At 42.1% G+C, this 24,688-nt stretch overlaps 1 protein-coding gene across 1 annotated transcript; it reads right to left on the bottom strand.

Moving 5' to 3' along the window:
* Nucleotides 1-477: 477 nt before the first annotated feature.
* MAPRE2 (microtubule associated protein RP/EB family member 2) lies at nucleotides 478-24,487 on the bottom strand. Its single transcript, XM_010708878.2, has 5 exons — nucleotides 24,302-24,487; nucleotides 22,048-22,261; nucleotides 12,800-12,939; nucleotides 8,172-8,330; nucleotides 478-2,539 (listed from the first exon to the last, which is right to left on the bottom strand). Exons 1-5 carry the CDS (start codon nucleotides 24,470-24,472, stop codon nucleotides 2,468-2,470), a joined length of 756 nt encoding a protein of 251 aa, XP_010707180.1. The 5' UTR covers nucleotides 24,473-24,487; the 3' UTR covers nucleotides 478-2,467.
* Between the last annotated feature and the right edge of the window lie 201 nt (nucleotides 24,488-24,688).

Raw genomic sequence — 24,688 nt, 5'->3', positions numbered from 1 at the left:
ACTCACGGGGTGGCAGGAGGAGGACGCTCTCCCTCTCAGAGCACGGCTCTCCACTCAGCACAGCGGCTTCCAGCGCCAAGCAGGTGCAGCCCTGCCACGGCTGCCTGCCTCACTCACTTCCCCACACACGGCAGTGGGAGCCCTGCGCTCCCCAGGCCCAAAAAGGCAGAGGTGGAACCCGCCTGACACGAACCTCGGCTTGCTGTCGCTGTTGTTCTTTATATGTGCCCCAAGGAGAGAAAAGTCAGCAGCCTGGATGTGAGACACCAGGAGCCCAGCAACCCAACTGCCGGCACCTTCAGAAGGATGTCTGTTGGAGCGCTCCCCGCGCCCCTGCTCTACCGCTAGCAGGATGAACCGTGGCCACCAGAGACCAGGGCTGGCAAAACCAAGTTGATGCTTGGTCCGAAAACCGTGTGCCCCCCCATCCAAAATCCCCTCCGGGTTAAAGGACAACCGCTCCTCAGTTCAACAGCGTTATGAAGAACTACTGTTTATTACAATGACAATTGTAATAAGTACATATGTTCTAATAAACACAAATACAATGAAAATGACAATTCCCCCATCTGTGGTGATTCCTGGAAATAATTCATTTGGAAAATACGCATTTTTATACATCAGATCTTACTTGTACCCAATCAAAATCAGGAAGGGAAGCGCTGCCCTGTTGGTTGCAGCACTTTCGGTGTCACTGGGCTGGTGCTGGAGGCACAGCCAGGAAACCCTCAACTCGGATGGTCCAAAACTCTTCTGCGGGGCAGGGGGAGTGATCAAGGGAACAGAAATACCTGTTCTAATGTCTAGCAGTATTCTATATATTGCCTGCGGCGCAGCACAACAGCAGCGTTCTCACATTTAACTCAGAGCCACTTAGCTGCAAAAGATTTCTTGGGAACAGAAAGCCGCATGCGTGTGTGTGTGTGTCGTTTGTGTGTCGGGGGGCTGATTCATTAAAACCCTTTCTGTGGAAGCATCAGCTGGGGACCTGAGCTTGAGGTTAGGTTAGCTTTAGACCTAAGGTGATTTTGCTCTTCCCTGGGCTTTTGAACTTTTCAACGACCGCAGACTGAGCTGGGACTTCCAAATACCTGCTTAACTAGAGGAACAATTTGGAATTCAGAAAATTAAGTGAGAGGCCAAGAATACCAAGCATAAAATATTCAGAGCAACCAGAATGCACAGTTTCACAATAAAAACAAGGAATGCTTTGTACACTTCAAGATATTTCTGTTGATAAAATACCATCCTTTAGAACAGGGTAGCAGGGACCGTTCTGGAAGGGAGCACTCTCACCACAGGCACCTCCAGGTTTGATGTATTTGTGCAGCATGCTGGCTTCACTGGAGGACTCAGCCAAGTGCGGTGCCCTTGGCCAGTTGGATGGGCACACCACCTCAAGGAGGACTCCTTGACTCCTCTTCGTGCTTCAGAAGCAGCCTCAGCACCCACGAGGTGCTCATCACCACTTCTAGGGGGTTGGGAGGTTTTCATGGCTGGTTCTGTGGTTGGTTTCCTCATCCATGCTTGTGTCGGGGCAGCAGAGCGGAAGGAAACAGTTGCCCTACTTTGTCCTCTTCTGAGGGTGCGGAGCCAAGTGTGATGGCAGAGGTGGTGTCCTGCAGCTACACTTGTGTCAAGGAGATTTCTTCACCTCCGTCAGCACTGTGCCCTGTGGAGGCGGAGCTGCAGCTGCAGGTTGGGACAGAATTCCTCAGGAAGAAAAGCTAGGAAATGTCTATTGACTAGTCAAGAAACTGGGAGGGTTTTGAAGAACTTAAGTGGATGTCTGTCCTCCAGAATTAAGCCAAAAAACATACCATGCAGCTTTCTAACACAAGGTTTTAAATCTCTCCTAGTGAAACAGATGCCTTGCCTCCCATTTGGTAAAGGCAGGAAAGGAACAAACGTGAGCAACATGAGCATTTTCCTCCACAACACATCTCATCGTTATGGCTTGAACATGACTTCCACTGTATCCCTTTATTCCAATTGTTTGACCAAATTTATGCCCCAGGGCAGACGTACGAGAAAATGCCAAAGCACCACAAAGTGAGAGACACAGCTAGTGGTACGGTACTTCTTGCCACACAAAATGCCAATATAAATATGTTAGAACAAGTTACAAGTGTATCATACTTAAGACAAAAAGAAAAAAAAATAAATATATATATTTTCTTAAAGAGCAGAACAAATCTCAAGCAGCCAAGTGGTGAAGTTGCAGTGATGTACAGTAGGTGATGTAGCCCTACAGCCTCTCGGGAGGATACACTGAAAGAAGACTTCTGCAAACGCATCTTGGCAAAGTATGGGTACAGAATGCAGTGGTTGGCTGGCACTCACTATGGTACATAAATGTTAATGGCAGACTGGGAGTGAACTGATTTCAAGTTTGAGGCCACACATGTTCCATTCTCCAGAAGAAAGTTCTCACACAAAATGAAAATTGTCAGAGACGCTGCGTGAATCAGTACTCCTCCTGCTGCTGGGGCTGTTCGTGGACCTGCTCTTCACCTTCATGCTCCTCTGTGTGGCTCTCCTGTGGGCAGAAAAACACCCCAAAACATCCTTCAGCAGAAGCATGTCATCATCTCCTCCCGCTCAGAGTTCAACTAGCCTCAAGCTTAACTTCTGATTTTCCTTCCAATGAGCAGACAGCAGTAGCTAACAATTGCAAGGTTGCCCCCCAGTTTGCTTCAGTACCCTTGGAGCCTTGAACTGGCTCTATCTCATCTCCCTGCCTGCACCCAGTTCTTCTATTTGGCCTTTCACAAGGCTATATCTGTACAATTGCTTAATAGCAAATGACACGCTTGATATATTAAAATTAAATTAAATGAAGACATAAAACTGACATAAATGCTAACTCCCAGGTAACATAAATAAGTGGGTCATGAGGGGCTCCACGTACCATAGCATCCCAGTGTCCTCCCATTTTGTCTCTCCAAGGATTTCTGAACCTGCCTGTTACAGTTCTCACACAATCTTCACTCCAGGCTCTTATCACAAAACAGACAAGACACTTCTGCTATCGTTTGCTTTAAAAATTAAACCCAGCCTCATTTTTTAGATCAAACATCACTTCCCAAAGTGATATGTCTATGTTAGTACAGACCAGAGTCCAAAGGCTACTGCAAATGTGGTTTTAAATATTATGCAGAAAATATAGCCAAAGATTTGCTTATTATGAATGCATTTTCTTTGAAAGAAATTTAAGTCCAGCATTCACTGACTTACAGAAGCTACTGCTATAGGCAGGTGATGTTTGATGAACAGCTCCCTCTTGCAAATGTCTATTACACCTACTATTTTCTAGAGCTGTGCCGCTGAATCCCTGTTCTGAGAGACTAAGAGGAATGCTGAATCTTCACTGCTGAGGATGCAGGTTTTATACAAATTCCAATTTACAGCCAGCAGACCTGTTATCTTGAGTTGACCTAGATGCACCAGCACTCAGAAAGGCAGGCTGCTGCTTACAGCGCTGTTTCTGCATTCCCCTAAAGCTTCTCCCGGGTGGATTTTCATCTTTCCACAGCGCCGTTCACTGAGAAGATCTGACACATCTACTCCCTGTCTTGCACTGGCAGAGCTCAGCTGTAGGCAGTTTCTAAGGACAGTCCTGTTCCAGAACCCTGAGCTGCCATTCAAAACACACCATTGCCAACACGATACCTCTGCAGAACTTGCCCGGTGCCTGGTGCTTCTCATTAGAAGCAAGAGGTTTGGACAACAGACTGTAAGAGATTGATATTGTTAAGGTTTACAAACTGAGGCCAAAACTGAAAGAAAAGAGAGGCCCTATGTGAATCTTCCCAGAACAGTTCAAAGTAGCTTATGCAATGAGAAAGTACCTCCCTTCTGGCAGCAAAATATGTCTGCTTCTAAAAGAACAGGTGAATAAGGTCTCCAACGTTTGCCGATAGAAATATAGAAAAAAAATTGAAATATTCACCTGTTTACCACATGCAGAAACAGCCACATTTCAATTGGAAGCGAGCTTTCTACCACTCAGGTGCTATTTTGAGGTAGAAGTGAATATGTTGATCAATACAATTGCACTTTAGTGTCTTATGGCCCTCTGGGGGGAACAATGCCCTTATTACATGTGGTACCTCAAGTCAGAATGTCTTCATGCATAGCATCTAAGAACCACATCCTCTCTAATGGGTTGCAAGAGTGCGAGGCTTCTGGAGCGCAGGAGCTTTGTGGGCAGAAGCTGACAGCTGTGGGAACAAGATCCTGCACTACAGGGTGAGAAAGCTGAGGCCTGGTTAACCCTAAAGCTGTGGGCTGCTCTGTTATGTACCTCTTCAGTAGGCTCCACATACACAGCTTTTGAGATACCAAATAGAAAGCATATTCAAGCAGGTGTTACAGGTCACCTATGTGCTCTCCTTTCATGCAGAACAGGCACAGTCTCTAGCCATAGGAAATGGCTGGGGAACGTACTCCACAGCTCTGAAGGAGAGCAGTGGCTCCTCTCTTGCCAGGGTTACCTTTGATGGAAATGGTAAATCTTATGTGACTACCAGAGAAGTTCTGAGAATTGGACACGTGCTTTTCAGTATGCACAGCTTGTATAAATACATGAAATGGGAAAGACAAGAGTCACTATGCACAATTACCTTGGGACTGTGGAATCTCCTTGAATAGCATCCCCTAATAAGGAAAGCAGTGGAAGGTCTATTTAGAGCATTTATTTCTGACTCAGATCACAAGGCCATGGCCATCTCTGCCTCCCGCTACAAAAGATGCTTGCTTTTGACCCCTCAGTTCATGTGCCTTGAACTCTTCAGGTGTGCCTGCAGATGGAGGAGCTGTGGTCTACGAAAACCAGCTGCTAGGGGTGAGTGCCTTGCCCAAAAGCAGCAGTAGCAAATGTACAGCCTGCTGGAGCAGAAAGTCACAAAACCAATGGAATTTTAAGCTATTGGTTTGAAAATGTGAGCTGTGCAACAGATAGACCAAAGAGCAACACCCACCCAGCTTCTGCATGAACTGAGCCACAACAGCCTATCAAGGAAAGCAAATGCAACAGTGTGTTCACTTTACACCAAGACCTATATGGTCTGGCTTTCATAATGACACGCAAAGCCTCTTCCGGCTCTTCAGACAGAAGCTATAAAACCCGACCACCAAATGCTCCACATACTATCCAAGACCTCCATCCTGTCTACAAGTAGTCACAGCATGAGGCCACTTCCCACAACACTCAAACATATCCTTTTTAAACACTATTCTTGGTCTATTTTGATTTTTAAAAAGAATTTTCTTTTTAAACAAAGAAACAGAAAGATTACAAATAATATATTTAAAAATTACGTAAGATTACATACTGATTGGCCAGACCAATCTAAGTGATACTAGCAGCCATAACATCCCTCTCTCATAAGCAAAGATGGACAATGAAGTTACAACAGAAGCATACCAGGGAGAAGAGGAAGAATCTTTTAAAGACGAGGAGCCCACGTGGACTGATAATTGTGCTGTAAAACTCAAAACCCCACACGAATAAAGGGGGAAAAGAGTCTTAAAAGCTTGGTCTTCATTGCATTAAACAAAAGATTACAAAGACACCTACTTGAAACTATGCAGGGATTTGGAATTCCAAAAAAATAGTGAAAAAAATGTAACATGAACCTGATAAAAATCCCTTCAGTGCAAAACTACAATAATTAAACTTGTGGAGAATGCTTTTTGTAGGAACTAAACTTTTTATTGCACTCTGAGTTCATCTACAAGGAATTCATCTGACAGCCTACAACTCCCAGGAGGGATCTGTGAGCTACTGGGAGACCTGAGCACTTAAAACTGCTGTCCCGACATCTTTTATCTTTTATGAGGATTAAAATAACCACAGCACAAAATGCAGAGAGACTTTTCCCTTCAGAATAAGAGCAGTTGGTGTAAAAAACAAGACATGATCACTATGAATACAATAAACATCTGTCAAATTACAGCTAGGAAGGAACAGTTTGAGATTACTACCAAATGCTTGTTGGAGCTAGAAACTCAAAATTAGCCATGATATTCAAGCACGAGGCTCTGGTCAGGTGTGATTTGTGTAGTGCGTGTGAGCTGCGTTACCTCACATCCCCTACCTAGAAGAGAAACATGATGGGCACTGCAGCATTTATAACTGTCAGTGATCCTGGAAAAAAAGCAACAATCCAAGTTGGATCTACCATGAATTTATTAGCAAGAAACCAGAAATCTGTCACTGTCTATGTCTTGGGAATTGGGGCTATTTCCCATCTGGGGCTTGGGAAATCCAAACTGCTGTTATCGAGGGATTGACTCACAAAATGTTGTGAGAGAATTTAAACAGGAACAACTTTATTACACAGAGAGTGAAAAACAGAACTGAAAGGCAAAGCAGGCTGGTGAGACATAGCAGAGCACAAGAGCAAGAAGCAGGCATCAGCAAGAAAACACAATCTTTAGTTCTCAGTGTTAAAGCATGAGGGTGCATTACAGTCCACCTACAATAGTGAGGAAGAGAAATGTACCCCAGAAGACAAGAAGATGAATCCTCCCACTGAAAGGCAGAAAAAATTGAGTGGGGAATTGCCTCTGCATTCTTCCCTGGGAGATGAGGGCTTCTGGAGTGACATCCATGGTCTCCAACTGCATACGCATTCTAGATATAAGCACAGCTGGCGTGTGTAGCTCACGTGCAGGCACTGATGGTGCTTTCAACAGAGAAAGGGTTGGAGGGAGGAAGCAGATAAGGCACTGAGATGTGGGCTGAAGTAGGACATTTTGTAATGTATTCTGCCAGTAGGGAAAACTGCAGGGAGAAAAGTAACAAATGCGTTTCTTGGCTGGGAATCGCTTCCTATTTAAGCCAACTAAGACAGATGTGGTAGGGGTATGGGGAGAGGAGGGACTTTTCTGGCTTTGCTTTATAAATAAATCACTGTTCCTGAATCCAGAAGACATTTTCTCTGACCACTACATGTGTGTAATTCTTTTAGCCTGTTATCACGAGCCTGGCAAATGTGTCCGACTGTTTACTTCTGCAAAAATAACGGTTTCCTCCTCCTTTGCGTCTCCATCACTCGTCCCACACCACTGAACAAATCCTCTTTCCCCTGTCACCTCTAATCTGAGCGGCGGCCCCTCTGGGTGGCAACCTTGTGACCCTCTTGCAGCCAGCATTCACTAGTTCTCTACTAGTCTGTTTTAGAAAAGCATACGAGTTAGCAGCAGCTTCAGCACTACTTCTGATACAACATTTTGAGTCAGTTGAATGCAGCAGCTTTCTGGAACAGATGTAAGAAAGGCTACAGTGCCACAGGGCTAGAGAGAGATTAGGCTGATGCTTATGTGCTCTGGAGCCAAAGCTACCGTTCACAGGAGACTGGAGAGGTCAATCGTCAGAGCAGCGCATACAGGGATTTAGTTAGCATGAATGGGAGCAGTTCAGCTAAAGCTCCATCGAATCATTATCCCTCAGTGTATCTGAGGAATTTAACCAGTATCTTTTACAGCTCCTTCCTTTGTTCAGTGTCTACAGTGTTATGCCTAAAATGCAGTGAGATTCTTATTTAATCTTGCAGACAATACATTTCTGCAGTTTTGGTAATAGGGGATTACTGCGTTTGCATACTGAAGAATTTTGCCTATAGCAACAGGATAAAAAATGCTAAGGAGCATTGTCTCTGCAGATATAATTACGCACTTGGCGACCTGCACAGTGCCTACTGCAACAGTGCCACATGGGAGAGAGAAAGTTCACAGCCATACACAGCAATCAGCACCTCTATGAGAATTTCTCTGCTTTTCGGTCTTCAACACCTTAAAGAACACTGAGTGGAAGACTTCACGCAGAAAGGTAGGACCAAAACAGAACTAAGGCTCAGGACCACATGAAATCAATTTAAAATTGTGACACACACTCTCCCCTTCCAGATTAACTTGTGCTAAAATAGAATACAAAACCTATGCCAAAGCAGCAAAAAGCAAGCTGGCCTCCTGAATCCAACCTCCAAGCTGAAAAGTCTGTTGTTTGTAAATGCAAGCTTCCTTTTGGGGGAGGACGCATGGAAAGCCTTGCTCTTACAGCTCTGCTGACCTACATACTGGATATCACTCAACACTGTGCCAATATTTTCTAATGGAATGAGGCTGTCTTATCTTGATAAAACACACATTAAATTTGAACTTACATGTTCTTCTGAAGCATAGAGGACTTCCATTAGCCGATGGACAAGGTCATTATTCTCTCCTCCGTGTTCTTGGCAGAGAAGTTCAATCTCCCTTAATTTGCCAAAGTAGAAATCCCTTTCCTTCTCCACTCCTTCAAGTGCAAGTTTTAACGAATGTACCTGCACATAAACCAGTATGTGATGCATCAGTTGTAAGGCATGCTGCAGACAAAACAACTCAGCCTAAAAGTACACAATTGCACATGCTGACCATCACCTTAAACATATCTCTGATTTTAAAGCTTAAAGTGAATTCCACTGTTTTTGAAGTACAATGCAACAAAGAATAAACAGCAAATCAGGACACTGTGTTGCACCTCCTGGATACATCTTAACCTTGGATCCTTAGAGGTCAGTTTTCTCAGTGCTCTTGCAAATTGAAACCTGAAGTGGCAGCTCAGGAGTCAGTGCTACTTAAAGCACTGCTTCTAGCAAAGCTGCCAGAAATGGCATGTAATGGTAAGTAGTGAAACATTCAGCACCGGAATTCCATTACTCTGCCTGATTAATAGAAAACCTACCATATCTCCTTCCCTAAAAACATACAGGTCCAGCAGAAAAGCTCACAAAGGGAAATGGACTACTTGAGAAGTAAACGGTCTTTCAGCTGCAAGCACTGCTGTGTTGTTTTCTCACCTCTGCTGCCTCCTGACTTGCTGAACCACCCCACAGAATCTGCATCTCAGCACCCCGAGGCTGCTGCGGTGACCAGGTTGCACCATGGATTTTCTGGTCTTGTTCACATGCTGTCGCTATCAACAAATTCTCTCAAATGTCAGTCTTTCCTTGTACACAAGTGTCTTTGGGCTCCGCTGTTGGTTTTTATTTCACTACTAAGACTGCTGCAAATAATTTATGGGTAACCCAGCTATTCAAGATTAGGCTTCATATAAACCAAGACAGATGTTGCAATATATTTTTATATGTACATATACATGTATGCGCACACACACACATATATATATATATTAAAAAGAATAATTTTGTGGCAGCAAAGCATGAATTACTATCCAAAGTGGTATAGACGAGCAGTGTAACATGTGCAAGTGGCTCTCAAATTTGGAAGACAGCAGTGTGTCAACCAATGGAAATAATCAGGATGAAGCTGCCTACAGCAAACACTCTGACCCCAATCATGTCCAAATTACTGCCAAATTAGCATCCACATTTTAAGGCCTGCAATTACACAAATGAGTTTTCTAAAGAAAGTATGCTAAATAAATTAACTTGCATCAAGATGACATTTGAGTGAACAGATACAGCTTAATAGAAAGTTTCCTGCTGCCAGATCCACTGCAAGCTGATTGATTCCCTTTGCCGGTAAGAACACCAAGGGAGCTCACACACTGCTTTGACAGCCTTCTAAATCCTATCAGTTCATCTTTCCATAACTGCTGAGCTAGCAATGCCTTCTTCTGACCTCTGACTGCACTCCCAGAGGTGTCAGACAGCAGAACAGACCTGCTGCCAGGGCACGATCTCAGAGCATCTCATTCACATACGAATCCATCTCTCAGCAGCCACCTGAGCTTGACACCAAACTCTTCCCTTGGCAGTTTGAATCTATCAGTGATACAGTGACTGGTCACCTTAAAATCAACCTTTTAGTCATGGATAAGTATAGATAGCAAAATGGAACAATTTGATCTATGGATGCGTGTCCTACTTAAACATGGGGTCCTCCTCACATTTAAGACACATCTTGTGGATCTGCAGCAATGTAGCAATGCATTCCTTGAGAGCAGCTCCAGCATCCAGACAGAACAAGAACCTAACTATTGCCAGATCTCCTGCTCTGTGCTGCAAAACAACCAGCCTCAGCTGAAATATCTGCTGCTAACAGCACAGGCAGCTTCACCTTCTAACCTATTTACCACGAAGGCAGTTTCCTGTCTTCATTGCATCATGTACACACCATTCTGAGAAACAGAATCATTAAGGCATAAAAAATATGCACACAGCAAATTATCTGCAACATCCAGTAAACGTTGTTATAACCAAAGCAGATACACTTTCCTTCACTTGCATATTATCTACATGTCTGTGATGCATTAATTTGTATTCCTTCAGGCAATTAGCACATCTGCATGCTAGTGTTTCCTTGTATTAAGATGCCAAGAGGCTTATCCTGGAGGAGAAACAGCAGATGTTCACTCCCACGTGCGGTGTCCGGACCAGAAGTACCCCTGCAATCCAGTTAATGGGTGCAAAGCAGTGGCTCTTACTAACTGCTCTTTCCTCTGGTGGTATGAACGCTCACAGGACTGCATATCCAGGCTGAAGATTAAGCACCTGCTGTAAACATGGAGCCAAGACGGTGCTGTTTTGAGATATTATGTCTATGCTAGTATCCAGTTAACTGTTCTGGGACCACTCTCCACATGTAAAGGTCCCTTCTCCGCACATAATGTAATGTTCCTGGTCTGTGTTTTCTCCTCAGCTGCACTCAGAAACCCCTTGGGAGAGTGCTAGTTGGCGCAGACCTAAAGACAGCAGGGACCATTTAGCATTTTAATGCTACGGATAATCAAGCTCCAGTGCACGGTGACAAGCCTTGAAAGTGTTTAATTTACTAGCACAGGCCAAGGCAATAGCTATGGCCATTTTAAGAGAGACTTTAAGATTGTTGAGAACCATTAAACCAGCAAATGTTATGCGTGGCTTACAATCATTGCAAATAGATCATCAAGTAATCCTATGGTAAAATATAGCATATGGACATCCGTACTTAAACTTTTCCACTACAAGTTGCACGGAAGTTTAATGTCAGAATCTCCCTCAGCTGCCATTTATGAAAGGGCTGAAATTAAGTCTGTTAACAGCCAGACAAGGATGTGATAACCACAGATGCCATTCAACAATTTTTTCTATCAAGACAGAAAAGCAGTACAATTGGCTCCTGCCCATACCTCGCCTGGCTGCTGTAGAGTGGGGGAAAAATGGGCAATTTGGCTCTTCCAACATGTTCATACTGGGATAAGAAAAACCTGGCTCAAAGTAGCTTGCAGCAGAGCTTTTTTGGCTCATGTTATTTGCCTGGGGTGCATAAGTAATCATTAGTGGCAAATGAGATACCACGTACTGCCAGCATTAAGAAAAAAGAAAAAAAAAAAAAGGCTCCCAGATGATTCTAGCTAGAAAAGGTCTCTCAAAAATGAGCTTGTAAAACACAGACTTTCAAAATCTTCAGGATTTCTTTTCTGTGATGAAAGAAATCATTAATTTTCCTCGGGGCTGTTTGCATATAAAGCTGAAGGTTTTCACAGGTGGAAGCTGCTAGGAATACATTAGCAGAGGATGTGGCAGTGACTGCCTGTTTGCATCTCAGTAAAGATCAAATATTTTTATCTTGCTCATATCCAAAGTGACCCTTCCTGCTGAAGTGAGCACATTCTGACTTCTACACACAAATGTCATGGTTTAAGCCACACTTAAATGATGTTCGAACTCTGCTTAAAATGACATAAAAAAAGATTCCGATTCCATCAGAAGTATATATATGCATTCATTATTAGTCAACATTTAAGAACATTTCTGCTACAGCAACAACCCTGGAAGGCTGGTGAGCTCTGCTGTGCTTGCTGCTGCTCAGAGTTACACACAACCCACACTACGTCATGTTCGGTACGTGGCTGTCCATCACCACCTTTGGCACATCACAGTAACAAAGAATTTGCAGTCGGTGCCTAAACAAACCAAGATCTCTGTTGTTGAGGTCAATGGAAGTCTGAAACTGAAATGACCTTAATTGTGGAAAATTATACTTAATCCAGAATAATGACTTTCTGTATGCAGCTGCCAGGCAGCTCTTGCTGTAAAATATGAGGCTTTTCCTTTCTCTATTCCCCTGACAAATACAGCAGTCAGGTCTCATTTATACAAGTGGCCTTGACATCATCAACAGCATGGTCTTGAGCCAGACGCAGGTATTTATTCCTGTCCAGTGCAGACACTTGTGTGCCAGGAATGACAGAGCCAAATAGCAGAAATGAAAATTAAGCCCCTACTTTTATAACACTGAAGAAATTCGGACATTTTATTATGTTGCAGAACACTATATACTAAGCATTTTCATAAAGGTAGACCCATTTTTAAATGAGAAAGGCATATTTCCTCCTGAATGTTTTCATTCCAGAAAGCAGAGTGCAATGAGCTTGTCTTGGTTCAGCTGCAATTCTCTAACCCTGCTATTACAAACAGGCTTGTTTTCTGCACAACACATTAAACTGATTTATTTCAAACCTGTAATACAGAAGAACAAAGACACTGTCGGGCTTTTTCCCATCCAACTGAAATAAAAGATACATTTCAAAACCTAATTAATAAAACTATCTGTAATAAAACTCTCATACTTCAGCAAGACTCACCTGGCATTCCTAAGATTCCCTTTCAAATGTACTGGCACAATATCAGCCATCTCTAGTAAATGCTATTTTTAACAATAAATCTCTTTTTCTTCCCAGCTGGGCTATTTAAATCTTTTGTACCTTCATAATTCTGGAGGATATCATTCAGCAGAGGGCAATATCAGATTTCATGCCTGTCTGTGACAACGAATGCATCTAATTTTATGCCTCAAGTAAATTTACCTGTTCGCTGAGCTGTATGACTTGAGTTTCCAAATCTTTATCTGATTTGGATGCTGAGCTGCTCGGTGCAGCTTTTTTTGCTGAAGATGGGCGAGAAGGTGTTGATCCCGGTTTAGAAGCTGGACTGGATTTAGCAGCACCTAAAAAGTACAATCAATAAATAGCAATCAAATATTTTCCCCAGGATAAATACATCACTATTAGCCTGATGCTGAAATACACGTATCTGACTTGCAGATAGCCATTCACACCATTACTTCAGTGGAAAAAGTTCCAGCGTTCTACCATGAAAAACAAATTTTCATCAGTTTTACTTTGACATTGTTACTGAGAGGGAAGTAACTCAAACCAAAACACATGAAAACCAGCCTAAGAGTATCAAGTTCCCTTAGCTGTCGGCAACTTTCAGCTTTTAAAACAGAGCTGTTAAGAGACAATTCCTTTGGCTCAATGCTTGGTGTACCTATCTAACTTCAGCCCCCTGGAGAAAGATGGACTTGGAATAAAGTCAGCCAAACCATTCCTACACTTTCCTTGTTGCCTCTATAAACCATCCCTGCGATGAAGGCATGTAGATTCAAACAGTGTGAGCAGAACTAAATCCATCAGTGAACTCATGGTTGCCATAGTGACTGAGCGATCCCTTTTGATCTGCTTAGGCTTCTCTATTTGTTTCTAATGACACACACAGCAGAGCTTGACAGAGCACAGAGCAATGTCTCCACCAGGAAAGGCAGCAGCTAATGTCACACAGGCAGCCCTTCTCCACAAAGAAGCCTTGCAGCCTTTTCACGTCCCTCAGCAGGTCCCTCAGGCCTTGTTCTGCCACAGCTGGTCCCTCCTGGTTGGCCTGCAGCCTCCCACTTTGTCCCAGTGCCACCAGCACTTTGCTCCCCTTGCAGCCTTCTCCTCAATTCTGCCTGCTGGAAATGGGTTTCAGATGGAGTCAGCACCGTCCTTGCTTAGGCTAGGAACACAGAGAAAAGCACTGGCCCTCTCTCTACCCTCTTTTATTTGATTCACTAAGCAGGTACGTGTCAAGAATCTTGTTTCACAGCACCCATACTTACTGTTAGCTCTTCTGAAGAGCCGATCACAGTTGTATGCTTATGGGCTCTACAGCCTTCCTTTACCACCAGCTGTTCTTGGCTCTGAATTCTGGGACACATGAAGTCCAAAGGCCAGCTAAGCTCTGAGCCTGTGCTTCAGAGTTCTTACTGTATTCCACGCATGCAGGAAGCAGTTCAGCTGAGAACTGAATGCTAAAAACAAGGTGTGGCCATTCAGATGTGAAACCTTAGCTGGGCAATGCAGCTTTCCTCTGCTCACTGCCATTCTTGCACACTAAGGCAGTGCTGGACTTCCTCACTAGGTGCCTGAACACGAGCAGAAGACAGGCTGTTCAGCTTTGCAGGGCAGCACTCCTTGGCCCAGCAGCTATGCACGGTTTCCCTCAGAGGCCTTGGCACATGACCCAAGCAAGGCAGCCCCTGTACATGCTCCCTCTCGTATCCAGCAGCCCTATGAAGAGAGCTAGTTCGGTGCAGACTGAGGCAGGGATCACAAAAAGCTGAATAGTTAAGGACACATATCTTTTTCACCTGCAGAGAGGTATCAGGACAGAGCAAGAGCTAACACTGAAGCGCCAGATTTTCTCTCCAATTTGCAGCTGAGCCATCCTCACAAAGCACACTGAGCAAGCTCACATCACCGCTATCTGCAAGCTGGATAGCACCAAATACACTGCATTGTGTTCTGCTCTTTGAAAGCTACAAAGCCTTCTGGATTTCTGCAGCAAAGTGATACTAAGCTTTATAAAAGTCCGGACAAATCAAAGGAAATGGACTTTTCTCCCCTCCTCAAGATCAGCCCTGAAATGAACACGATATTCCAATTTCAGTAATACAGTTAAAAGCCAGCTAAATAATCTGAGCCTTTCAGACAGTATTGGTGACAGCTGGATAGAACTTAATTGCAACAGAGAATGCCTAGGGTTTTCTAATTAAAAATTTCCTGGAGAAAGAAAAAAAAAAAAGAAAAATCTTTAATGCATATTTATTCTAACATATCAATTTTGGAATCAGCTCAGAGGTAAGCTTCCCATTTCTAACAGAAGCTTAATTTCATAAAGGAATTAAAAGATGTTGGTTGATAAGAGTTGTGCGAAGTGCTTGAGACAGTCAAATACCTTAATGGAGATGAAAGATTTTAATAGACATTAATAACTACACTATTGAGCACCGCGATGACCCTGCAGTCAATTAGTGCAAGTGTGGTATAACTCCTAATTTATTGCTCAGAGGAGCTAGATAACTCGAGCAGTTTCAATTCCATCCAACATCACATCTTCCATGAAAATATTTATTGCCCATCAACAAAGAAAACTTATACCGGTAGTGATCATGTATTCATTAAGCCTCCTCAGACATCCCACATTGCCAGCATCACAAAGAAACAAGTCCTATTTCCATTTTCTGAGAAAGCACAATATCTCACACACATATTTTACATACAAAATGTATTCTTATCAGCTTTTTTTTTCATGGAACATTGAGAGAACTGCATTGCAATCAGTGTCATAAATACTACCTATTACTGATTCCTTCCCGTGTTTATTGTCGATGTTCAAAGAAAAGTGCAGAATCCTGCACCAGGCAGGAAAAACCCTATCCCCAAAATATGTTGGGGGCCAAATGTCTGGAAAGCCCCATGGCAGAAAACAGACCTGTGGGCCCTGATTAACACCAAGTTAAATGTAACTCAGCACTGTATCCTCATAGCAAGGAAGCCAACAGTTCCTTGGGCTGCATTTGGAAGAGTGCTGCCAGCAGGTCAAGAGAGCCCATCCTTCCTCTCTACTCAGCACTGGGTCCACTTCTGGCCCCACAGTACAAGAGAGATCTGGACACACTAAAGAGTGCCCAACAAAAGACCACAGAGATGACGAAAGACCTGGAGATTCTCCTCTATGAGGCTGGGAGCTCTGCCCTTTCAGCCTGAGAAGGGAAGGCTCAGGAGGATCTCATCAACATGTATACATCTGATGGGAGAGAGTTAAGATGACAGACAAACTTTTTACAATGGTGCTTAGGGCAAGATGAAGCACTGAAATACAACAAACTGTATTTAAACACCAGGAGCACTGGCACAGGCTGCCCAGAGGCTGTGTGTGGGCTCTGCTGCTCAGAGACCTTCAGCAACTGCCTGGACGTGGGCCTGGGCCCCTGCTCTGGTGTCCCTGATGGAGTGGGGGGGTTGGGCCTGATGGACCCAGAGGGCACTGCCAGCTTCCACCACATTGTGAAAACTTCTATTACAGCATGCTCTGATTTGAGGTCAATACAGGGTTAAATAAGAACATTTTTAAAGAAGTGTTGCAGGCACATTCATTGGCACCTAAATAACTTTTTGTTCCTACCTGTGTAACGCTAGTGGAGGTGAGAACAAGAAGTGAACTTTAGCACCAACTGTTTCTAAGGACACATTATTTTGTTCTCATTCTTAAATAAACCAGATGAAGCAATTCTGAAATGCACTGCAGTTTTTTAATTGTAATGCTCCAGAAACAATTACTAGTCAGTAAGACCATTATTATTTTTTGCTAAACATGAAAAAGATGTACACTTCCAAAACATAAAGCACAAAATGTTGGCACCGTGTATGTTTTGGGTACAAAGTCAGACTTGGAATTCCAGGTCACTTTACATTGCAAGTGTGGTCTTGCAGACAAGACTCATTTAATGCTTAGAGACAATTTTTCCTTGAAGCTACATGAGTAATTAGTATGCTGTTAAATATTTATGCAAAGTTCCAAGGGAACACGTGCATGACTGCTGTGTGGATGCGTGTGAGAATAGAGTGAATGAGAGCAGTGGAAGCCCTGAGCAAGCAAGACTTAGCTGAGCCCCTCACAGCTATTGCTTCAATTGAATGGGGAACCATTTGCACTGTATCTTCAAATTAAAAAACTGAAATGTTAATTTCAAATTGTAAAGCTTCCTAAAACGCATATTCCTGACTCATGCCACAGAAGAATACACAAACCCACTAAAAGGCCGCAGAGCAAGCAATTTATTGACAAACTAAAATATTGGCCCATTTAAAACAAACAAATGAGAACAGTAAGCAAATTAATATTCACACATGCTTATTGTTACAGCTACAGTGGGGTGCGAGACAGTATTCCATCTAGGGATGCTTAATGGCACAAGTGATGACAACTGATGCTTAATGGGAGTGAAATGACCTCAGTCAAACCAGCTTTCAGCATCCTGATACAGAGCAGTGCAGCACTCAGTTACTTCATGGTACTGACTTTCCCAGGTTATGGCAGCACCCCTTTCCCCTCAGTTCTCCACACTGCCACTGCTATTGGCTCCAGCACAATCTAATGAGCTCTGCACTGCCAGGGAACTGGCAAGGAGAAGTCTGTACAAATGCCTGAAAATGGAACACCCACAGAATTCAACCAAGTCATCCAAACATACAATTGAATCTATTGGTTAGATGAGCGTCTTGTTTATGGTATGACTGTCCATATTCATCTTTAAAAGAAGGAGATTTGGTAAACAGGAACAAACCACAGCCCTCTCCTCATCACAAATTATATCTTAAAATATAAAAAACCCCAACATTTTAATGGCAAAAAAACCTGTCAGCTGAAACCCCTATTTTCTCCAGAAAAGTCCTCAAGCATGCAAGCACTCCAGTTAATGAAAGCATTTCACATTAGGCCTAACAGAAGAAAACAATTTAAAATGTGAAGTCCTCCCAGAAAGAAAAGAAAAAACCTATGATGTATACAATTCTGTAACTATCTGGTTAGCTATTAGGAAATGATCCTAACTGGCAGAAAAAAAAAAAAAGAAAGAAAGAAAAGAAAAAGATATTGCAAGCAATGTTGCTCTGTGGTCTCATTTCTCTGCCTCGGTGGCTTTAAAAATTAAACCCTCCTGATGTGGGTAGGAGAGGTCTCTGTCTGATGGCTGAGCTGTTTCCCTCTCCACTTTGCACACACTGTTCCTGTGGGGCAACACACTCCTTTGGCCTCACATGAACCAGGCACAAAAGCATTTTCAGTTGTTGCCTTACGGCTCTTCTTATCTTCAGCTCTACAGCAATGTGCCACGACAGACGGGGCTACCCTTGGAAATCCAAACTGCCTGCAACGTGGGGAAAAAGGCAGCGTGTTTTGGTGGAAAGCAAAGAAAAATGCGTCGGGATGAGCTCTCCGGTTCCCTGGGATGCTTAATCATACCACTAACTGCTGCAATGAAGACTGCTTTTGTTGAATATATTTATCCCTCAAAATGAATTTGCAGCACTCTTGCCATAGCAGGGTATACCATCTCCCTACAGAATATTGGCGTTTTTCTTGCATAACTGGCTCTTTGACAGCATACACACATATATATAGCATCCATGCACAAACAGTTCATTCTGCCCTGGTTATTTTCCCTGTCATAGCAGGATTATTTTTAGCCCTCATGTGATCCTCCAGTATTTTCCAGTTCTGCTTTAGTCATCCTGCTCTCACAAAATATTTCAAACTAAAAAGTCCATCAGCCTTCAGTTCTAAGGACCTCTCGCGTTTTTAGCTTATATGTAAATAATTAATTTCATTAAGCTGTCTTCTACTCATGCATTTTTGACACTCCTCTCCCATACAAAAAGCTCTGATACACAGGAAACCTTACATAAGCCACTAAGCTAAAACCCTGACAACTGGATCAAAATTTTCAATTTGATCAGATGAAGCTTTTCTGCTTTTATTTTTTTCCTGAGAGGATTAGAACCGGCACAAAGAACAACATGCTAATATTTTAATCCCTTACAATAATCATGATTCTACATCTGCAGACTGTTTACCACTGCACGGAGAAAAGCAGGGGGCTGCAGGACACCTAAAGGCTCAGGGTGGGCAGATGGCATCCTATCCAAAAACAGCTGTGGCCCTGCTGGCACAGAGCCCACGCTGGTGGGCCGTGCTGAGGGCTCACCCCACAGAGGATGGAAACACATTCATCTGCCAGCAGGGATCTGTGTTTACCTGGCACTCCTCGCTGTACCTGCTGCTTCTAGAAGAAATATACACGTGTTATGAAGTCATCTTTCCTTCACAGCACTACCAACCGTGTAGCAAATCAGCTCTGTCTCCTGAGAAAGATAGGCACAGGATGAGGGTGGCACATTAGATTAGATGGAGGAGCTGCTTATGCTGCCCTTACGAGCTGCATTCTCCTTGACCTGCCTGACTCACCAGCAGGAGTGCCTTCCAAAGGGGTATGGAAAGGCCTGCTGGCATGCTCACCAATAAACACAAAAATTGGTGTGTCTTCACACTTCTCAGGTTCTGCTTTGTGTTAACGTCATTTCATAAAATGAAATGAAGACCACACTTGGTATCTGCAGAGATACAGATATGTGCCACTTTGTGGCACAGAAAGTGACTATCAGATACAGTGGGTCTGTAGAGATTAAGAGTGAGATTAAAACACCAAAAATAATCCTAACTCGCTGCAGCTACCTTTTAGGGTAAGCTTTCCAAGTAGTCCCTTAGGGATTTGACCACTTTTTTGGTAACTGAATGACATTATCCTTGTCTACCTCTGAAAACACAGTGTTAGAACTCTATTATGAATCATTAAAGAGATTAACACCTCCTAAATTACTCCAAAACAAAGGTCTGGCAAAGGGCACTGGAATAGCTGTTGTGTGGAACAATACGAATCATCTGAACACATGGAAGTGCCAGCAGCTAAATACATTATTCCCTTAAAATATTCGATCAGTTTGGATCATATATTCAATCAATTTGGATTAGACCTATTTAAAGGTCAGTGACAAAAACAAAATACAGTCTAAGTGCCCAGAAGTCTACTTGCTCCTGACACTGAACAAAAGATACATACCTGTCTACTGCACACTGTTCAAAAACTTTTATATGACATTAAAAGATCTGCTGGTTCCTTTGTATCACTACTGCATCTTTTAATTTTGTTAGTGATTTGAAATCCATTACAATTTCAAAGCTTCAGTATTAAAATAAAGTGAGTGACACTTATTAAAAGTAACAACAAAAAAAAGGCAAGATGTTATGGCACCCTGCTACTGATGTTGGCAAATGCTTGCTGAGTTGGTTTAAGAGGTTACTGTATCAAACAGCCCTCAACGCTTACTACTCCCATAACAAAGTCAAGCCAAACTGTGAAGTTTAGCTGTGCCCCAAACCTCAGCCATTTCACTGGAGATTCATGGCTGCAGAATAACAAATAATTGGCATTAAAGCTATAAGCAGCCGTTTAAATGATGCCATCTGATGTCACACTTATTCATAGGCATATATTCTCTCTTCATGACTGTATTACTGTGGGAGATGAAGCTTAAGATGGGGTGGGGAATTCTTCAATGTAGAACTCAGTAGACCTCATCTTCTTGGGCTTTTTTAATATAAATGGTTAAGCTTGTTTTACTCACACAAGTAGTATCATTATTGTTCCTGTAACATCTGTAATGAATATCCCTGCATTTCCAGTAAAATGTGCACTTGCATGCACATAATAAATCTGTGACCGACACTTAACTGTTCTACAATGCAAGCAGCAATAAAAGCTAGAATTCTTATTTCACCTATCGTCACACAGTGCCTACAACTCTCTTCCCTGCCTCAACATATTAGTGACCTGCCTATCGTAAATCCAAACAATACTTAAATTAATAAGGAAGGAAGCTTTCCATGAAAAAGAAAACATCTGTGACCAAAAAAAGTTGATAAAAACACACCACATATCTCAGTTGTCCTACTCCATATCAAAGGCACATGGCATGCTCTTGTACAACCAGCAACAGGACATGAGATCATTGCATTATCATCCAAACTGACTGGTTTCTTCCATTCCAGCAGCTACTCTACCTCTCCAGGATTGCGACCTCCATTACCTTAATTGGGATGACACATTTGTGACTTAAGTAAAAACAGACCACTGGCAAGAAGGATCAACAAGCACGGTAAATTCTGTATTTAATAGAGGTGTATTTTCCAACTTATCAAAAGGACCACCCGATGCTCACTTGGGTTTTTAGTTTTCAGAGGCAGTGCAAGGTACCACACAGGAAATTATAGCATACTAAGCCTTAGAATTCAAAAGCTTAGATACAAGATGATGCAAAAACAAAGATGTGAGGAGAACCACCATCACTTCAGAATCTCAGAGCAGCACTGCCCAGCTATTAATGCTCAGCTTCCTGGGAGCACTAAGGAGATGAAGGCAGCTGGCCAAGTATGCCCACCTTTGACATCAGAAATGGTCAGAGCAGATTGCTGAAATCTGGGTACGATTCCAGAGTTTAAGCCAGTCTAAACCTGAGGTTGCCTGATACCTGCCCCTTCCCCTTTGCCAACAACTGAGTTAATGAGAAGACAGGTCACGGAATTACATCAACTGAAAATTAATCATTATTTGAGGACTGGTTTAGCACGAATAAGACAAACTCAGGACATACCAATAAAGGAATTAAGAGTGCATGCATGTGTGTTTCTGTATGTACAAACGTACACATCTGTAGTCAACTAACTCCAGCACCACTTGCTTAGTGGTTACTTAAAAAAAAAAAAAAATTAAAATCTCTATATGTCTGCTCTTCTGCTCACTTAACAAGTTACCAAGAAAAATGGCATTGCTGAGTGATCAATAGTGCTCATATTAAATAAACACCAAAGACCAGGCTTAACTGTTTACTCCTGTTGCAGAAACACAAAGCAAAATGTCAGAAGACAGATGTATTTTCAAGAAAGAGCAATAGCTGCTATGCTGCTCACTTAGAAGTCTGAGCCATAAACTGCACAAAGCACACATTATTATTATTTTTTCATTTTCTGGACAGCACTTACAATTTATCACCATGAAAAGAATAATTTAAAAAAATTCACTGTGTTATAAATTTCCTGTTCTTGAAAACACATGCAAACACTACAACCAGTGATGACTATCCTAAGTGTCTTTTTCTCCACCAGAAGATATTACAACACTTATGCCAAGGATTCAGTGGGCGACATCCCAGAGCGGACAGGACTGAGCACACCATAAGAAGTTAACTTCTGACATGACAGATGCTAAGTCTATGACAACACAGAAAGAATAGCTCATGCACACAAGGTGGTAATTTCTAACTATTATTTAGATAAAATTAGTCACAGTTTATGATCATCTTCAGAGACAAAAAATAGAATTACTTTAGACTCAACATACCTGCAGTAGGAGAGTTTGCATGGTGAGATTTTTTGGGCAGATTAAAGATTTGTTCACCAGGATCTGGTGGGGGAAGAGCATCTTGGCCTTGTCGAGCTTCCACAGGATCATACTCCTTCCCATCATAGTTAGCATCAAAGAACTTCTTAAACCACTGAATGAAATCTAAGTTGTCTTGGAAGCGTCCTTTGACCAGTTTTTCCACTGGAATTACCTGGAAGGTAGAATAAAGTTTCCAATAATAACCCATCGATTTTTTAAAATTAAAAAGAAAAGCAACAAAACAAAACAAACAAAAAACCATACACACTAATTTGGAAAAAGTATATGTATATATATATCATGGAATCATAGAATGGCCTGGGTTGAAAAGGACCATAATGATCATCTAGTTTCAAACCCCCGCTATGTGCAGGGTACCAACCACTAGACCAGGCTATATATACATACATATCTCATAACTCTTTGCCACTGTTGTCCTCCTAATAGCAAATCATGCTAGAATTGCAAGTGGTCCTAATGATAAATAAAACAAAGGGCCAGCCTTTGAGGTGGCTATATGCAAACCTTCGTAACTACTGTTCCACAGTTACTCTTTTCCTACTGCAGTGGCAGCTGTGGTTAACGAAGCTGTTCTGGGAGTAGGACTATATTCAGCTAAGTGGGGATTTCTGTTTTTTAAATTTACATGCTGCAGGTAGGCACAGTAATGGTGAACAACTCTTCAAGGGATCCAGATTAAGTTTTTGCTCTCTGCTGTACTGTCTGAATCAGCTTTTCCAGGACATGCTGAAACACCCTACATTTTGGTAGTACGTGTTCACTATGAAATAACCTTGAAGTTTTAACCTTGTAACTTTTTTCCATTCTGTATATAGCTATGCATAAAATAGTTTATTGATCTGAAAAAGTTGACAGAAACATCTACTAAAACAAAAGAGAGGCTATAAGGAACATCACTATCAGTGTCCTACAAATTTTTCACATAAATGAAGCCTCCAAAAGGTGACTGGTGGTAGAAAAACAGTGTAAGGAGATGGCTCTATAATGCTTTGCAGGAAGCACAAGCTTCCAAGATGCTGTGGGCAGACAGTGACTATGAAGAAACTGCTGCAGGAGGACTGCCCTGCCTTGCTGTATGAAGTTAGCTTCACACAGCTAACTATAGAGCTACGTTCAACGGACATTAGTACCTCCTGAATGCATTCAGTTATCAACTGGAAACAGAGTACCTAAAAGCACTGTAATTTTCACCTGTTTCTTCAAGGTTAAGCCAACTGTCCAGCATTTTGTAAGTCTATGATACTCCTGTAACGATTTACATAGCATTTTGCATATCCCTTATTTGTTTCATTTGAGTAGAGCAAGTTTTCTCCCTATAGAGAAATGGGCAATGTTCATCTTTATTGGGTTTTCCAATGCTTCATTATCAAATCATACTATAAACAGAAACACAACATTTCAGGAAATAATAAAGGTTTCCAATTCTTTATGAAATTATTGTGGGACTTTGTAATAAAACTGTTTAAATTTCAGGATAAGGCAACACTAAAATCAGCGGAGAGTCCTCAAATGATATACAGGTACTGCATCAGTATAAAATTGCAAGTAAAGAACATAACTTCCATTATTCAACACAAAATCAGTATCAGTTGAATAACAAGCCATTTCCTAAGAGAGACCTCTGTTCCTAACCTTTACAAAATCACATGCACTGGCCAGTCTACCAAATCACTGGGTATATTATTCCAGCTCTTGAATACTTGAAATTCCTTAAACCCAGTTTGGGACAAGAAATATGGAATACTTATAATAACAGTATACTTCCAGGTTGTTCTGTGGGAAATTCAGGTCATCGATAATTTTATGGTATTTCAAATTAAAGCCCTGGTGTTCAGTGATGACAAAGAATTTCCAACAGATGGTATTTTATCAAAACAGTCTCTGAAGTTTAAGAAATAATTAAGAAATAATGAGTTAAGCTGTACAACTCCTTATCAGGCACATGGACTCAATTTTCACTTTGTACCTAAATGGAGCATGCCAAATTTCTTCCTGTGTGCCCAAACACCGTTTTCAGATGATGAAAGGTCAAGAACATCTTCACATACAACTTGTAATTCCAGTTCCTAGTCAAAATTCAAAAAAGTGGACTTAAGTGCTTTGAAATTTGTTTCAACTGTTTATTGACTTTATCCAGTTTATACAGCTCGTGAAGCCTGCAATGATTGAAATACAAATACAGAATGCCTACCTTATCCACATTCATTCTTTTAAACGATGCTTGCAGAAGCTTGAAGTTGTGAATGTATTCATGTTCCAGCTTTGCTTGGAACTTTACTTTCTTCAAGCTAATACACCCGGGGAACAACATGTCCATGAACTGGCAGTAAGCTGCTCCTGTAACAAGAGAATGCATTGACATTAATCCAGATTCACCCAGCTAAGACCAAATGGCGTTTAATGTCATTAGCAGAAAGCATGAGCAGAAAGCAACCATGCTGAAAAAGTCCCTGCTGTAATTCAGTCTAGCACTACGCATCCCACATGTATTTGTCACATTGTTCAGTGTACATTGGATGTTCTTGTGTAGTTTTTCCATTGTCCGGGTGCACCAAGTACTTCTGTACAACAACTGGAG

Source organism: Meleagris gallopavo, chromosome 3 (genome assembly GCF_000146605.3).
Source record: "Meleagris gallopavo isolate NT-WF06-2002-E0010 breed Aviagen turkey brand Nicholas breeding stock chromosome 3, Turkey_5.1, whole genome shotgun sequence".
In the NCBI taxonomy this organism is placed as follows: Eukaryota; Metazoa; Chordata; class Aves; order Galliformes; family Phasianidae; genus Meleagris; species Meleagris gallopavo.
The sequence above is the reverse complement of the archived record's forward strand: the minus strand, read 5'-3'. Positions and strand labels throughout refer to the sequence as shown.